We start from the raw sequence: 18,358 nt of genomic DNA on the forward strand, positions 1-18,358 counted from the left end.
CTGATATGGTAGGCAGAAAGCGTATGCATCAATGGTGCATAAAAATGACATTTGCACCGTTAACACAGTATACTTATTTTCATAGAAATAGTATATTGATGTTGATTATGAAAATATTTTGAATAACAGAGATCACGTTAATGGAGTAAATGTCAATGCCAGTTGTGCTCCCTTGGATTAAAGATCGGCTTCTCGTTACCCCTAAAGGACGATCTTGAAGAATCGAAAGCCTGCAAGGATAAAATGGGAAACCTCTTACGTGAAATACTGCTGGAGGTGGTCCAGGTGGGTTTTCCGATGTCTATAGACCCTCTGGTGCGCCGCGGCAAAGGACTCCTCCGAGTACAGCGGCCTGGACACCGAGTACTGTTTCGACCCCGGTCGCATCATCTTGCTTCTGCAGCCTGGATAACTTCTGCCTCCCCTCTATGTGGCTCTGAGGTCCAATAATCACATCAGGTTAGTAGAAGGTCCTGGGTTGCCTTTGAACATCCCTCGCCGATGAAGATTAACAACACACAACAAAGATCCAGACTTCAAACTACAGATGGAGCACATGGCGGGGTCGGACGTTCACTGTCAGGCTCCATCTGAGCACTAGTCAAAGATTAACACCAGACAGGTTGTTCTGAATTTTTGTGCAACAAGGTCCCGATTGTTCTACCTTTGTTTTTACCAAATTCTAATTTGAATAGCCAAGCTCTTCAGACTGGAGCCAGGGATATGTGAAATGATCCCCCCCCCCCCAGTCGACAGATCTGTGCCCTTCTTGTCCTCGTATACAGCGGAGAAGTCCTTAACAACATACCTGACGCCGTTCCAATCTCTCCCAAATCCAAGTTTTGTTTCCTACGTCTCACTCTCTCCCTCCTTTGCCAGCTGCCCAACTCCGACTGGGGCCTCTGACCGCTCTGCCATCAATAAATGCCACCTCTGCTGCTCATCACGACAGTAATTATTAACAGCAATTATGATTGTTGCGTTTCACACCACCTGGATGCCCGCCTTATCCTTGACCATTGTTCTCACAGATATCTATAACGTGCAACTTTTAGTGGTTTTCCGCCCCGAAGAACATTTGGAAGATACTGTTGCGATGGGGTAGGACAGGAGAGGATGTGGACAGACAGGCGGCCCATTGTTATAAAGTGGAAATCAAGTAGCTTTTCGGGAGGGGAAATGCTGGCAAAGGTCAGCAGCCCTCAGGTCTGGACTTCGTAAGTAAAAATAGTTTGAGCTGCAATCGCACACATTGTTTGAGGTCCAAATATTTTATGCAGAGTGTGATAAGGAGATTGATATTGGGATTCCCGTGAAACTTAAACACATAATGTACTAATACGCATGACGTTCAAATATTCACAGTTGCAGCTGCTTCTCCAATTGAACAAAACCGGCTGGGAACAGGAAATCATTCTTCCTTTGAATCAATTTTATTTTTATCTAAAACCTGCAATGACTGAGAGATAAAGATCAGAACACCAGCCCTTGTGTGTGAAACGCAAACATGATGAGAGAGTGTGTGAATGAGCTCATGGAGGTGTCAGCTAAGAATTAATTGGAGGTACAAACTCACCTCTGCTGTTTATCAAAGATCAAATTCAGCCCAGGTTAATGGAAAATGTTTGCTTGTGCACCTGTTTATGTGTGTGTGTGTGTGTGTGTGTGTGTGTGTGTGTGTGTGTGTGTGTGTGTGTGTGCCTGTAAAATGAAAGTTGTTCCCTCAGGTGATGTTACACGGCCAACACTGTTGAATGAAAACCTTTGCAATGTGTGTTTATACGGCGCTGTGTTTTCCATGAGCTTATCATACTCTTCAAATCACGCTACATAAACCGTTGATCTGCTCTGCTTCGTTTTATCACTCAATGTTCAGTGATAAACATGGTGTAAAGATTGATATCTGATAAATTAGAGTACAATGATCTCCTGCCAATTTGCCCAAGGTCAACCCTTTTTCCGCACAGTTGCTTTTTTTTCTGGACTGAAAAAATTTACTTGGTTGGATGAAAGGTGACTACAGGTATTTATGTGTGTGTGTGTGTGTGTGTGTGTGTGTGTGTGTGTGTGTGTGTGTGTGTGTGTGTGTTTTGAGGTATCCTTTTGAGGGTTTTCTGACATAATACAACCCAGTCAAATCCAGATGATCAAACACAATCAGTCTACAAAGTATTATCTTGTATTTTTTCTTATCTTGTTTTTTTTATTATTCTTGGGTTGTCCTGACATTAGTAGCCTCTGGAGTGCAAGCTGCTTTTTCCACCAGAGCAGGTCTGGTGTCTGATATCCAGATCTGCCCGGCTATGACAGGCAAAAACATTTATAGAAAAAAAGGATGCACAGTACTTTTGTTTTGCAGGATATGAGGTGATGAGGAACTGTGCCTTATTTTTAACTTGTGAAACACATGTGGCAGGTAGCATAAGAACGAAAGACCTTTTGTTGTCCCATTCACTTATACACAGAGCACAACATCAACAAAATTTGACCACTGTATTAACCTATTGTGGATGGACCATGAGCAAAAGGAGGCTACTGAACAGCGCTTGAGGAAGTTAGATTCAGTGTCTTGCTCTACAACACTTCGGCAGGCTAGGAGGAGCTGCAAATCAAAATAAAAACGTTCAGTTCCAAAGGCAACCGCTCTAACCCCGTGCAACATCGGTGAATAATATGGGTTGTTTACAATGATCTCTGCAACATGATTTAATTGTCCTGACCTTTTCCTTTCTAATTCAGTTGGCATCAAATGAGATACTGTAGAAACAGCATGTAAACAAAGGAGGAATCGACAGGCCTGCATTCATTCCAACACTAACAATGCTAACACCCTGAAACTGGCACACATCTGGTATGCGGGGGGTATTTCCAGCTCCCTGCCAGGCTGCCTGGACATTCTGGCCGACAACACAAGACACACACCCTCATCCTCATATTCAACTGGAGGAACTCCACCTTTTTGTGACGATCTGCAGACCCTAAATGTGGAATCGACATCTCTTTTTCACCTCAATACAGCAAGTAAGTGATTAAGTTAGATCCGTGTTATAGATGTGTTAAAACAATAGAACGAGAAGACAGGATCTTCAGGTACAAAGAAATCCCTGTTACTGGATGAGAAGGATTTATCTAAATATACAGTTATTTAGTCGAAAAGTCACAGTTCAAATAAGAGGATGATTATTCATTGAGTTAAGCAACTTTGGGTTCCTGTCATTGGTTTTTGAGCTTCAGCTGGAGTTTAACAGCAGAACACACAGAACACACAATTCAATTCAAGACCTTGCACTAAATTGGGCTTTGTAGAATTATCAAATTTAATCATTTATTTTGTTTTGATGTAAATATTTAGAACTGAAATGGCTTCAGTCATATCGTAGCACAAATACAGTTGGTTAACTGTGGACGCCACTTGTCCATGCTGGTGTGGATAGATACTAGATGTTGTAGTTTCTGGTACACAACAAACGTAACACAGCTTGTTGAGAGCAACGGGTGAGATTAGACATTGAATTTTATGTTGTCAGAGGCCAATCTATGTCTTAAATCATGAAAATAAATGTTTTTCTTGCTCTGTAATGTCCTTTTTTTTTCATCTGCCACAAGGGCTTGAACATCTTATAAGAAAATCGGACCTACAAAAATATCCAACACAACAGATAAAAACAGTTACAATAAATTAAAAAAGAGATATGATTTAGAAATAAATTGTGGACATGATGTTTTGTAATAATCAAAAAACTCAAGAATTTACATATACAACTTACATACACAACTCACTTCTATTACAAACAAGAGCAAAGGGATAGCAACATGATAGTGAAAATAAGTCAGCCACTGTTGTTATGACATTTACAGGACTGTCTCAGAAAATTAGAATATTGTGATAAAGTTCTTTATCTTCTGTAATGCAATTAAAAACAACAAAATTACTTTTTCATGATATTCTAATATTTTGAGATAGGATTTTTGAGTTTTCTTAAGATGTAAGCCATAATCAGCAATATTAAAATAATAAAAGGCTCACAATATTTCAGTTGATTTCTTTTTTTGTTTTTGTAATTGCATTACAGAAGATAAAGAACTTTATCACAATATTCTAATTTTCTGAGACAGTCCTACATAACTGAGGTTTTTCCTTTTTTCAAAATGTGACCCAACACCACCAGTACAATGTGAACTTGCAGGACAGAGGAGGTAGAGGATGAGGGATTGTTCAGCTTTGGAGTGATGACACTTTATTTCAGAGTTTCCTGTCATGAGATTATCTATCTTTGGAGAGATGGTCAAGGTGGAGAGAATAGAAATCTGGGACTGAGTGGCATTTGGGTTATTTCATGCAAAGGACACGCAAATATTCCAGTTGTGGATAAAACTTACTTCTGGAGTTATTATGAGAATTACCCCTCATGTAAAGTGAACAGCATTGGCACACTGGTGTTGAACTTTTTGCCCTGTATGTTGGACACTTATAAATAAAATCTTATAAATATACAACTCATTCATTCATAAATTCATTCATTCATCAATTCATCAACACTCAGGGATGCTGGAGCCTATCCCAGTGGTTATTGGATGAGGAGGTGACCCTCGACCGGTCACCAGGCGATCACAAGGCCTCATATAGAGACATACAACCATTCACTCTCTCATTCACATTTCTTGGCAATTTAGGGTCTCCTAAGAATGAACTGCATGTTTTTGGACTGAGGGAAGAAACCGGAGAAGCCGGTGGAAACCCACACAAATATGGGGGAAAACATGCTAACTCCACACAGAGAGGCCTCTATTCAGGCTTTAACCAGGGACATTTTTGCTGTGGGTGGTGGCACCAACCACTGTGCCGCCCTATATCACAACTTTCCTTCTAAAACCTACATCATATAGATACATGTGAACCCTTCCATGAAAGTAGCTTGCTGTAGCTCTTTACACATTCTAACTGGAGTCTATATGGTAAAAAAAGGTGTTGGTTGATTTGGTGAAGAAATTCATTCTGTGTGATAACCCTTTTTCAAATGGCTGTCAAAATGGATCCAAAAATATCAAGTGAATTGATATTTTACTGTGACCTGTGTGAGAAAATCTGGGTTATGATAATCCCAAAAATCTTTGATATGAACCATCTCTTTTGTTTTGTTGCCAATCACATTGTCAAGCCAGATGTACTGTCCTATCTTATTTAATTCTTTTACTGCCACCTTTATTGTCACCGTCGTATTTTAGACATCATGTTTCCTTGTCTGTTTGGAACTTTGTGTCATGTTTTTGGTCTTAGGGTTACATAATGATATAACTATAATAAAAACTCTGTCACATGTTACTCACTTATACCCAGGTAAAATGACGGTACTAAAAGAGCTCCACTGGAAGCAGCATGTTTTGTATCTCACAATGTGTTCCCTCACATAATGTGATTTTTTTTTATATTATGTGGGTATAAGAGCAATAAGAAAAGTGGTTGATTATTATGCTCCATTTTGGAGGGTGTTATCCTGGAATAACATTCTCCTCTGCCAAACCAAGGAGATGACACGGCTCCTGTGTGGCCAACTTGAACGAAAACAAACCCACCAAGAGGTTGGAAAACACCCTAAAACTGCCCAAAAAAGGATTTAGTGACCACTTGAAGAATGTATGTGAGAGTAGGGTGAAGTTGTGAACATTTTTAGAAACTATGTGCACATCGTAGAGATGATGAAATATTGTAAAAGTCACATGGCAGCTTCTTTTTCTGCAAATGTGTTGTGAAATTATCAAAAACAGGTTATGTTGCAAGGTGGAACTGTGAGTATTTGATCAGAATAGAGGATGTTGCTGCTCTGCCGGATGAAGTAACATGTTCTCATGTTTAGACACAGTGTTTAGTTTAAAGAGGTTGCGTATCCAAGGAAAACTGTTCCTGTGTTGAAGAAAAGAGAAATGGAAATATGTGTAAAATGTAAACGGATATCTTTATACATGCCCTGTGTTCTCCAACATGTTTTTGTTTGGATCATGATTGTTTCCTGGAAAGTTTGGAACGGCACAGAGGTTACCACATTAAGACTATGGAAATCTGGCTAGTTTAACAGTCTGACTGGTGGGGTGTGCGGGAGTGGTTCAAAAACAGCCACACTTTTAAAATAAGAACATTTTTATAGAGGATAAATATTTTAACCATGATCTACTGCGTATATAACAGGGCAGGAAATAAGGACCATTAACTTCGATTGACTAAAATCTAACCTCATTTCATGAATCATTCGTTTAATATATTTTCTGTAATATATGATGATTAACACATCCCACCGGTTTATTGCCACAACTCCAAGGGCCAAAACTATATTTCAAACCATGATCCCACGCAAAACTTAATTGAATTGGATTGAAAAGGGCTCTGTGTCTAACCTGGTGCAAGTTGCAAAATAGGAAACTGGAGTATCATTTATGGATTCCGCCTGGCACTTCAGAGGCTTTTTCCAACTTTCACCATATTCCAACATTTGAAAAAAAAAAAAAACAAAAAAAAAAACCACAAACAAACAAAAAAAGAGAGCCCTGCAACTTTCTATATGCCTTTGGATGTGTATAATTGAAAAAGAGGTTAGTTAAGGGAAATTCCAAGTCAGAACTGGTCTGAAGCATAAAGTCAATGGCTCAAAAACATTTAATAATCCTGGTGTTCCATAGGAAGGGAAGATTGGATCACAGCTCATGTTTATGAGACATTTCCTCACTAACAACACACTGTTAATACAGCAAGTTGGCATATGTGTGTGTATTTATTGAAATGTAAGTAGACGTTTACAATTCTGTCAATTATTTATCTTTTTATCCAGTCCGATCTATTTCTGTTTCTGCATGGTGGACAGGGGTCATGTGGGTAGGTATTTTTGTAATATTACAATCTCTCACGACAAGGTATTGCAATCCTATGTATCACTGGTCTTGGAGCAACTACACAAATGACTCTGTGCATTGCTTGACCCTGACTGCCTTCACTGCAGAGGTTTGTAACACACTCTTGCCACCCATGGTAAAAATGCAAGGGAATTAATTCTATTCTAACAGGACAATTATTGATCAAAATGCAACCCACTTGACATGTCTTTTTAATATTATAACAACAGATGTTTTATTGCAACTTTCTGGCAGTGGCACATATCTGTATTTTGTCATTTCTATGAATATTCTTCAAATGATGCAAAAAAAATCCTGCCTTTTAAAGTACTTTTTCCAGTTCATTTCAGTTTTATCATTCTCTTACTGGAACCCCATTCATTTGTTATTCTGGTGAAAATCCTGACTATGACCTTTAAAAAAAATTTTGCGAGACACCTCGAGTGCACGAGTGCACCACCCCATCCCTCTCACACAGCCAGCTAGAGAATTCCTTCATGCATCTTGCATTTCAAACCCATGATCGTGTTGTTCAAGTCACTCTGCCCACATGGATGGGGCACTCACTGATGTGAGCTATGTACTCCTATGGTGGTTTTAAGTTAATTGAAAAGCATATCCTTTCAAAGAGCATTTTTTTCAGCTAGCATATTTGCTTCTCATTTCACCTATTGGAGTTTATCAATCGTTGATAGTATTTTATTGAACCTCTTTCCATTTGATTTTGATTGGCAGTTTAATGCTTTGGACTGTATCTTTATCTATCTCTGTTCTTATCTCTCTGTTGTGACCGCATATTTCCACTGTGATAAGAGTTTTACAGCTATATTAGTGTTACTTCTTTTATTACTTGAAATGTGTGAAATGGAAGAGAGAGGATTCTAGGATGTTTCAATATGTTCCTTATCGACTGGAATTTGGTGACACGCATGTCAAGAGCCTGAGAAAATTTACATTCCAGCCGCTAAAACTTAATGTTAAAGAAGATCTAAATAAAAAACACTTCAAAAGAAAAGAATGTCCATCCTCTGGCAATTTCGATCACTCACGCAGTCTAGCTGATGGCTGAGCTGTGGCAAAGAATTCTGAATGATCAAAAAGAATCAATAAAGAAACAAAAAACAACAAGTAAATTAGTCTTCCCATTAAATGCTTCAACATAGTGATAGTGTCAATGAAATTACAGCATTCATAATAAAAATTGAATTATTTACTTGAATGCGTGTAAATTCTCCTTTTTATTGAACTCATCATCATTTTTCAAAGGCTTTTTGTACTTTAGGCCATTTTCATTCCAAGAGAACCCCCATCTCCATTCACAGATGGAGAACCCCCACTCCACCATTCTGCCAACCATACATCTAAAGACTTTGAAAAGAATTGGATAAGACTTGTGTAAAACTATCATCTCACACTCGCTCACGTCTAAACATTTGTTTTTATAGTTTTAAGTTGCAGCCTAGTGATACTGAGATTTTACAAAAGATGGATCTTACATCTTAAGCGTTTGAAAATATTTGGAAAGACTCGTGAAAAGCTACAACTAGATTCTATCACCTTTTTTTTTCTGGCCATGTAGTGTTTTCACTGGTTATTTGCAGAGCCTCTGCTACTTCAATCCATCACTTTTCCTTCTCCACTCGGTTGTGATATGTTTGAGGGTTGACATCGTACAAACTGGGTTGTTCTGCCCACAGCTTCACCATCCACTCCTCTTTTTAGTTTAGTTTAGTTTAAAAAGTTTATCAGGACAGTGCACAATTACATTAAGCACAGAAGAAGACATGTTTGAACCAGATTGTAGCTCATATCTAATTTCCATCTGTAGTGGGAAGACAATACAAATATAAAACTGTACAAATAGACAACATATATATAAAACATACAACTTTCTGGAGGGCTGATACTAATCGGATGTCCTTCACCGTAACAGATCATCCATACCATCATGAAATACTGCCTCTGCTGCCAATACCGCTCTGGTGATTGTTTGTCTGCTTCCTTTTTCTGGTTTTGCCAGAGCTCATCTATTGGTTGTTTATTGTGTTACATCACCATAAAGACTGAAAAACGCAAAATTGTATGAAACATATTTGATATTATCATAGGCCCAAGACTCAGCTCAGATTACCACCTTACATTTCATGACCGAGCTGATGCTAGGACGCTATGACTCAAGTAAAACTCCTAAAATTCCCTTCAGACCTTCAGTTTTTAGTCTGCAACCGTTAAAATCTTCGGGTGGGAGCCCAGCATAAGTCTTGAAAGACTGTAATCTTCTTCTTCAGTATTTGCCAACATAATTGGAAACTATCCAATACACATACTAACTGGAGTGCAGTCAAACAGAAATTTGATTGGACTGTGGAAGAGAAAGTTGTTTACGATAATGATATTGTTTTTCAACTTGTGGGTATGCAGCAGTGTGAGGCACCCTGACCGAGCAAATCCCATCTGAGGAGAGTAAACAAAATTTTAACATCAGTGGAACAATGCCAACCCTGAGACCTTCAGTGTTTTTTGACCGGGAATGAAAGCAAACTTGGGGTGCAAAGTTTAAGTCTGCATTTGGTCAGAAAAAAACAAGATGAGGATTTCAGTTTGAAATATCTGCAGAGCAGAAGTGGGCAAATTACTAGCTGCATACCACATCTGGCCCCCAGTATTGTTCACTAAAGCCCGCAGGGATACAAATTAACAAGAATGCTATAAGTATGATAGGATAAATAAAGAACTTATGGTACAAGATATTTACATTTGTAAAATTCTGCAAAGGTTACCAGTCACCCAGGTCAAGATGACAGGGTTTGAAGATTTCGAAGACAGGTTTCACTTTTCCTCTGTAATACCACAAGGGTACCACTAGATGATGCTCCACAACTACAGGGCTCTTTTTTAAGGTCAAACACTTCTTAACTTGACCTGAACTCCCATTCACTGCACCCAACATGACAAAATGAACAGGACATAATGCAGAATATCGACAGAATATCATTCAGAACTGCATTATGGCCCAGAGACGTGTGTGCTGTTGATCTGGAGAGCATTGCCATTAAGAAGGAATACAACATTTAGTCTCCTCCTTGACCTGCCACCTTATCGTGGAGGAGGGGTTTGTGTGTCTCAGTGATCCTAGGAGCTATTTTGTCAAGGTCTTTATGCCCCTTGAATGGTCACTCAAGACAAACAAGTCCCAGTTGAGGGACCAGAAAAAGTGAAGCTCAGAAGATCCTCATGAAGAGTAACATAATTGGACCCAGTTGGACCCTTGCCCAGACGCAGGTCATTGGGAACCAGGGGTGGGGCTCAATGGCAAGCACCTGGTGGCTGGGTCTGCACCCATAGCCTGAAGGGATGACATGGGTCCCTCTTCCCCAAGGGGGCCAAGGGGGTCGGGTGCAGTGTGAGATGGGTGGTGGCTGGAGCTGGGGATCTTGGCAGTCAAACCCTCGCCTGCAGAAGCTGGCTCTAGGGACATGGAATGTCACCTTTCTGGCAGGAATGAGCCCATGCTGGTGCACGAGGCTGAGAGATTCTGACAAAACATAGTTGGACTTACCTAGACGCACAACGTGCGGTCCAGAACCAGGCCTTATGAGAGGGGCTGGACTCTTTTTTTACTCTGGAGTTGCACCCAGTGAGAGGCACTGGGAAGGTGTGGGTATATTGATTGCCCCCGACTCAGCTCCCTCGTACTGCTGGGAGACTTCAACGCCCATGTTGACAACGACCGTGCGACTTGAAAGGGGGTGACTGGGAGGAACAGCCCCCCAGATCTGAACCCGAGCTGCATTTTATTGAGAGTGTGGTAAAGAGGTGAAGAGATGGGTTCAAGCAGGTTAGAATTGGTGGAGAAAAGTGTCAGGAGTACTATGTGATGGAAGACTATCAGCCAGAATGAAAGGAAAGTTGTACAAGACAGTGGTGTGACCAGTGATGCTGTATGGACTAGAAACAGTTACAATGACCAAAAGACAGGAGGCAGAGCTAGAGGTCACAGAGATGAAGATGTCGAGGTTCTCTTTGGGAGTGACCGGGATGGATAGGATCAGGAATGAGTCTACAACAGCACATGTTAGATATTTTGGAGAGAAGGTCAGAGAAGCCAGACTGAGATGCTTCGGTCACATCCAGAGGAGGGATAGAAAATATATTGGTAGACAGATGCTTGAATTGGAGCTGCTAGGCAAGAGGTTTCGAGGAAGACCAAAGAGAACATTTATGGACGTTGTGAGAGAAGATATGAAGGTAGTTGGTGTGAGAGAGGAGGATACAGAGAATAGGGTTAGATGGAGAAGGTTGATTCGCTGTGGCCACCCCTGAAGGGGAAAGCCAAAAGGAGAAGAGGAAGAGGAAGATGTGCACTTGGATCCGGTTTGGCTTCAACAATTTATTCTGAAACCAAACCGGATCATTTTGGACCAACACATTCTTCAAAATTCAAAGTGTTTATTGTCATATGTAGAGTGTGGAAACGTACTTCCCTGTACAATGAAATTCTTACTTTGCTGTTGACAGTGCTTTTGGATTTGATCCACTTTTACGAGCTGTACATCTTTAGGTTATATGCTTATTTTCAATCAGATTTTCAACATTTCATATATCCATGACGAATATGCAGGGAAAGAAATGCTGTTTTCATGGGGCAACACAACAGTTACAAATTTAAATCATATGACAATTTCACCAGAAAAAAATCGTAGGTACCCTCCTATGCCCGGAGGTTATGACTGTAACCTATCTACTTTATCAAAACATAATCGGAAGCTTATTTGCATACAAAGTCCAGATCATAACAAACAGAAATATTATGTTCCTATCCCAGTTTCATAAGTTTTAGTCAATTTTTTATCATTTTAATAAACATTTATCTGTAGTTGTCTCCTGTATGTCCTTGCCACCACAAAACAAGCTATGCAATTGGGCATTTTTTTCCTCTTGGCCTAAGCTGCTTGCCCCAGTTCCTTGCTCTGCCTTTGTAAAAACCCCTCCACGTGATCAGCTTGGCCCTTCGAGCTTGTCAGAAATATTTGGTCCACTTAACTTCAGTGGCTTCTGCTTTTACTGACAAGGGTTGTTGAACTGGGTGATGATGGCTCCCTGAATTGCTTGGATTTTATTAGACGCTAAATATACACTTACAAGCCCTAATTACGATAGTGAGGAACAACTAAGGAAATGACTCCTTTTAAAATGTCTGTTTAAAATATTTGGTTTCCTTTGAAGAAAAACAAAGTTGTCAGTTTGTCCTATTTATATCTTTTATTTTGAATTTGTCATGTACCTTTCCCCCTGGAGTATTTTTCTGTGTGGGTTGGGCGTGTTGATATTTTGTCAGGAAGGAATTGCATGTCAACTGGTGTCTTGGTCAAGTAGTCGCATATCTCTTTATAAATGGCATTTTTATACAAGGTTTTCAATGTTTTCTCTTTATTAATGATGTTTTTATACAATGTTTTCAAGCAAAGCAATCTGAAAATAACCCCAATGTGCTAATGGTCAATTTATGGATGAAAAGCCTATTTTTAAAGAACCTCCTCGGGTCAAATCAGTGGGGGTAAAATCTGCAATTCTGTCTTGAAAATTAAAAACTCTTGAGAATTTTCAACAAATGTGCAGCAAATACTATTGTACCTCTCTGTGTCTCCTCAACCTTTTAATGGATATCTAAACATGGGTTAAGTACAATGCCCCAATTATCAATTTATAATTGAACCCCTATTTTGACCATGACAAAATACATAGGACAGATAGGCTATAGGAACTGGATTTAAATAAAGTAAAATTAAAAACGGATATAAAACAATGGATCAGTCTTTTTGCAGATGGGTCTGCATGTAAAAACAGAGGTTTACTCATATTTGATCAAACTGTTCACTGTCATACAGGCTGTAATATCGTTTCCAGACCAGTGTGTGTGTGTGTGTGTGTGTGTGTGTGTGTGACAGGCGCTGATGGAGCATAGCTGTGACGCCATAAAAAGCTGACCGGAAGTGCGGGTGACGTCACGTGCCGCACTTCCGCTTTTATGCTACCGACTTCCACCTTCCGCCCTTAGGTAATTTTACTAATTAGTTCACGATAAAAACAACGTCATACCTACATGAACTACTGACCCTGTCCTGCTGCTCTTCTCTCCCTCCTCTTCTACATTTTCCTCCCCATTCTTTTTATTTTCGTTTTTTAAAAGGTCGGAGGTTCCCCTTCTGGATGCATTATTGCCACCCACTTGTCTGGAATGGGTAAGAAGTGCTCTTCTCACTACAATATTCGGATATTCAGAATACCTGAGGGTTGTGTTTTTTTTAGATATGACGCGGAAGGAGTATTCGACAGTCAACAAACTTAGGACAACAGCCAACACCCTTTCAAGTGGTAATCTACCTCACCCACATGTTTGAAAGTAACTGACATTGGACACCATTGGTACTTTAAAACTAAACAAGCTTTGATGCATAGCAATTTGGTACATTTAGAATAGTCACTTAGTTCATATCCCACATCCCACAATCCTTGCCTTATTTGCATACCTCACCCCGTGGCCAATCACATCCCAGAGGCCGCCTGAGACACCACAATATTGATAGCCTAGAGATCTTTTCTAGTTCTGTATTTCGATTGCACAATGTATAATGATCCCGCCATTTTAACTTGATAGCCATTTTTTTTTCATGTTTGAAAAGACAAGCATGATGTCATTCTCTGCTGCTTTTCACCAATAATGATATATAGTAAACTTTCATTCATTCATTATCTATACCAGTTATCTTGCACTCTGGGTTGCGGGTGGCCTATCCAAGCTTTCACTCGGCGAGAGGCAGGGTTCACCCTGGGCTGGTCACCAGTCAATCACAGGGTCACATATAAAGACTTATTCGCACGTCTGGGCAATTTAGTGTCTCCAATGAATCTTCTGCATTGTATTTGGTCTGTGGGAAGAAACCGGAGAACCCTCACCCCAAAAAGGGGAGAACATGCAAACTCCACACAGAAATGGTCCCCGTTAGGACTGAGCCAGGGACCGTCTTGATGTGGTTATCTTAATTTACATAAAGTGTTTTGACGATGTTACAAAGTGCTTGGCAGTAATCAACAGCACCCAGTTATATAAAAAAAAGAATGAATTCAACACAAACTAAAAGACAAGCTCTCAAAAAAAGTCACCCATTCAAAAATGTGCATATCAGGCGTTAACCTTGGCACGTCTCACTCTGCTGTCAGTGCCCGTCACTTGCTTTATCGACTCTCTAAACACCTGCATTATAACACACATCTGTTTATACACTTTGAGAACGCTGTAAATTAAATGAGACACTTGGATCATTGCTGGCAGCCTGTCGTGTCCCGGCCAGGTCCTTATCACAACCTTCACTCCATCATTTATCTTTAAACTCTCTTGTCTCCTGGAGAGATATGTGAAGTGTGGTTTACATCACGTGTTCTGAAAGTCTATGTGTGTGTGTGTCTGTGGTTGTGAGCGCGCGCACGCACGCGTGTGTGGCGCTCTCACACAAGAACTGCTGCCATCTTTGAGGCAGAGGATGTGGTTATTTAATGAAGCAGTAATCTTGGTTGTTAAGCAATCTCAAGCTTGATATTTCTACTGCAACACTGCTACCTTCCTGTCTTCCACTGTTCTTGCTGATAAACCTCTTTTTTAGTGCTAATGGCATAGTTGTTAACTCCCGTTGTCAAAATCGACAGAGTGACCTCTGACATTGGCTTGTCTGCGAGGTATTTTCCTCACGTCAGTTAGAGAACCAAGGTGTATGAGGTTTTCAGTTCTCAGTGTCAAGTTCGTAGTCAAAAAAATTTAACAAGGGTTTTAAGAAAACTTGTTTTCGTGGGTTTTTCTGATCATATTAGAGGAAATGACGTCTTTGATCACCCCAAATCTTGGTAAGAAAAAGCACACAAGTTTTTCACTGCCTGTTTCTGTCTGTGGGGCAGATGGCGGCTGCGACTCCGGGTTTGCTTTCTCTTCTGCTATCGGGGTTGGACTTAAACTCAAGGTGGTTATGGTGCTTGGCGACAAACCCCTTTGTCAAAGGAAGGTTCTCCTGAACAGAATGTGCAGACAGTTACTTATGGATTTCTGAAAGAAATCATGAAAAACTTCCAGCTAGCATCTTATGTTATTATCTCATGTTTTAATTTTTTCTCTTAAAACTCATGACTGTAGGTACACATGAGATTGCAAAAACTTTCAACACATATTCTTGAATACACTCCTTTAGACAGAAAGTGTTCAGCCATGTTCTTTATTGGCAAGTAGCTGATACTCACCCCACTAACACAAATACATTCTTATAACAATATAAATTTGAAAAAAAATCGAATCATTCACACACCTCCCACGCTATGGTAATTGGCCTTATTCAAAAATTGGTCAGTTCCTCGACAGTAGCAGTTACACCTTCTGTGCACAATTGCCAGAGAGATGAAGAATACTTATTGTCCCTCTAAGAATAATTTACTTTTTTCAGTCTTTCCACAGCACTAAAACCAATGTGTGTGGATCTGCAAATGACTCACAATAACAACTGTATTATTAAAGAAACACATGTGTATAAATATATATACATATACACCCTTACAATATAGTGGGGAGACACTCATTGCACTGTATGTTATTTTTTCACATGAACTACAGAAGAATGAACAAACTGATAGTTACATAAGTTCTTCTTGTTTACCAAGCAGCTATAGAAGTACTTAAATATTGCATCATTAGTTAAACACGACAAAGGGGTTGCTTTACTATTGTCAACAATGCTATCCCAGGGGAGGCTCAAGCATCACCAAACATACCCTGACGTCACAGATCATGTGATGTAAGGCTCACGTCGCATATCTGTCCAGCAGCTGACAGAGGAAGTAAAAACAAATGATACCATGAAGGTCATGATAAGGACTGGCTCGGGCTCAGTCGGCAGGCTGGGAGGGAAGAGCAGAGTCTCTGACCCATTTTCTTAGATTCCAAAGAATCCTCACAGAAGAGGGAGAGGATTGTCTTACTGAATTTTTTTATATGCTGAGGTTCCACAGGAGTCTGCATTTCATAAAAAAGCAGAAACATCCACCATCTTTAAAAGTACAAAGTTAAACTAATGGTGTTCCCTGAATAACAGCTAACAAGACATCTCCATGATAATATTGTAGCGTTTTAGTCAAGGAAAACACCTGGTTGAGGGTAAAACATCCGTTTAATAAGCAATAGCTGTTGTTGGCCACAGCAACGCCACACAAGCCTGCAATACAATTAACTGTTCTTTGCACCCCAAACCACACCCACAAAATTCCCAGCAACCCCAAAATCACACAGAAAACAAGCTTCAACATAAACCCCAACATTTGTGACTCACAACAATATTATTGGCTATACTCCAGCCCAAAAAGCAGTAATAAGCATTTGTAGAATTCAAATTAGATTCTGATTGGTTGATCATTAATTCAGCCTCCCCTTACAATCAGCGTATTTATTTAATTAATGATTCAAGGATAAAAAGTCCTCTTTGCTGTTACTTGGTGGACACTAAATGCTTAGAGGTGGATTCCATTCGACCTCACAGCAGGACCATCCCTGGATTGATTTCTGCTTGAAGTTTACATATTTTCCCTGTGTCTACACAGGTTTCCTCACAAAATCCAATGAAATAGGTTCACCAGAGACCCTAAAAGTGCCCAGACGTGTGCCTGCGGGACTGAATGATTCTATCATCTGACGTTTGAATGAGAGGATAAATAGTTGTATTTCTCTATATGTGATCGACTGGCAACGGGTCCTGGGTGAATCCCGCCTCTCACCCAATGAAAGCTGGGGAAAGCTAGGCTCCCCTACTCCCAACACCCTGTGACCCTGAGTGCAAGATAAGTGGTACAGGTAATGAATGAATGGATCCCATTCTTAATTGAACTGGCTGATTCAAAAAGGGATGGGATACTTTAACGGGAACTCTTCCAAATTATTCAAAAAACATCTGAGATACATCATCTTAATACGATTCAAATACTCTGTTTGGTGTCACTTTAACCAACATCCACCATGTGCAGCAATGAACAGATAGTTTTGGTTAAAAAAAGCAAGGGAATATTTGCCCGTCAGAGTGGCTCACTGCTAAATTTTGAAGCTGTCAGGGGTTGTAGGGGTCTGCAGGGGTGTCAAAGTGTTGTTGAGCAAGATACTGAACCCCTAACAGCTCCCCTTGCACTGCTCCTGAGCTGCCAACTGCTCATGGTGCATCTTTGATGGGTTAAATGCAGTGGTCAGATTTTGTCCTCTGTTTATGATTGTATGTGACAATAAAGGTATTTCTTCCTCTCTTTAAACTGATAGCATATTGGTTACACATTTCAAAATACACCAATTCTTCTGTGTGTTTCATGTCTCAGTAAACTATCAGTCTCCGCCAGAAACAGCGTGAGCAAGAGCGTCACTGCCACCAGAGGGCATGGCAGCTCTGGGAAATGATCAGATTCATTGAGCAGGTTTTCTCCACTGTCAGTAAGAGTTAAGAATCAAACACTTTTTACAGCCTAACTATGAAACTGTGGATAATTTGAGTAGAAGTTATGAAGAGGTTTTCCAAATAACGGCTCAACAAGAAAACCACTGTCTAATAAAGCCATAATTTACTATGATCAGGAGAGGAATGGGCTCAGGTTTATATCTATAAATATAGTCTTACTTCATTTTGCTTCACTTACTGCATTTGTAAATGTAGATTTTTGACCATGTAGCCTTAATCACGGTGACGCTGCAGTGCTTTTAAAGAGTTTCACCTCATTGACCATAGAAAGACAAATGTATCTACAGTATGATGTAGAAATAAGTCAGGTGGTCAGATTGAATGGAGATATGGCAGTTTGATAAGAGGCCAACATCTATTTTCAGCAGCTCCAAAATTCTTTTTTTTTCTTCTTGATTTTGAGGTGAACTATCTCTGAAATTATAGTTATTTCAGTGTCTGTGGAGATTTTCAGTCATCCAGGTCATGGTTAATTTTCCTGGTAACTGGATTTGATTATCTTACCTTGAAGATGTTTCACCTCCAATCTGAGAGCCATCGTCAGTTTTATCTTCATGTCAGTGTTTTACTGTCATTCCAAGTGTCACTCCGTCAAATAGCCATCTAATATATTAGTCTACACTGATGTTTCGCAGTAATAGAATTTTTTTTGTTAATGATCTCAGGAGTGACTTATTAAATGCTGTGTCATACTAGTTTGGTCAATCACCTAGACATCCGGAGTGAAGGTCAGGGGTGTGTAGCTCTGTGTGCGTCCAAAAAAACACCCCCTTTTGATCTCGTCATGAGGCGTTGTTTACGTGTTCGACTTGGGCTGCATCAGATGTGGTGGTGCGAGGTGATTCACATCATCGCGTGTCAGAATGCAGGTTAAGGTTTGCGCACCGCTTTGGCAGCCCACCAGGACAATGGGCTTGTGAGACACTGAAGGACAGTATTGAGGTACA

At 40.1% G+C, this 18,358-nt stretch overlaps 1 protein-coding gene across 2 annotated transcripts in view; it reads right to left on the reverse strand.

Annotated features, from left to right (window-relative positions):
* The window catches only part of LOC147234091 (chloride anion exchanger-like), a 29,863-nt gene extending 11,825 nt beyond the window's left edge, over positions 1–18,038 (reverse strand). Inside the window, exons 1-2 of one of the 2 annotated variants that reach the window (XM_086146839.1) lie at positions 17,916–18,038; positions 260–436 (exon numbers count right to left, since the gene is read on the reverse strand). In XM_086146839.1, coding sequence (XP_086002965.1) covers positions 260–390 — 131 coding nt within the window. In that variant the 5' untranslated portion in view covers positions 391–436; positions 17,916–18,038. Of the gene's footprint in view, positions 1–259; positions 437–808; positions 926–17,915 lie in introns of those variants that run through there. The other variant, XM_086146840.1, reaches the window with a different exon arrangement.
* Positions 18,039–18,358: the final 320 nt, after the last annotated feature.

The sequence above is a fragment of the Fistularia commersonii genome, chromosome 5, assembly GCF_037954325.1.
Source record: "Fistularia commersonii isolate RoL2024-O1a breed Wild chromosome 5, RoL_Fcom_v1.0, whole genome shotgun sequence".
NCBI lineage: Eukaryota > Metazoa > Chordata > Actinopteri > Syngnathiformes > Fistulariidae > Fistularia > Fistularia commersonii.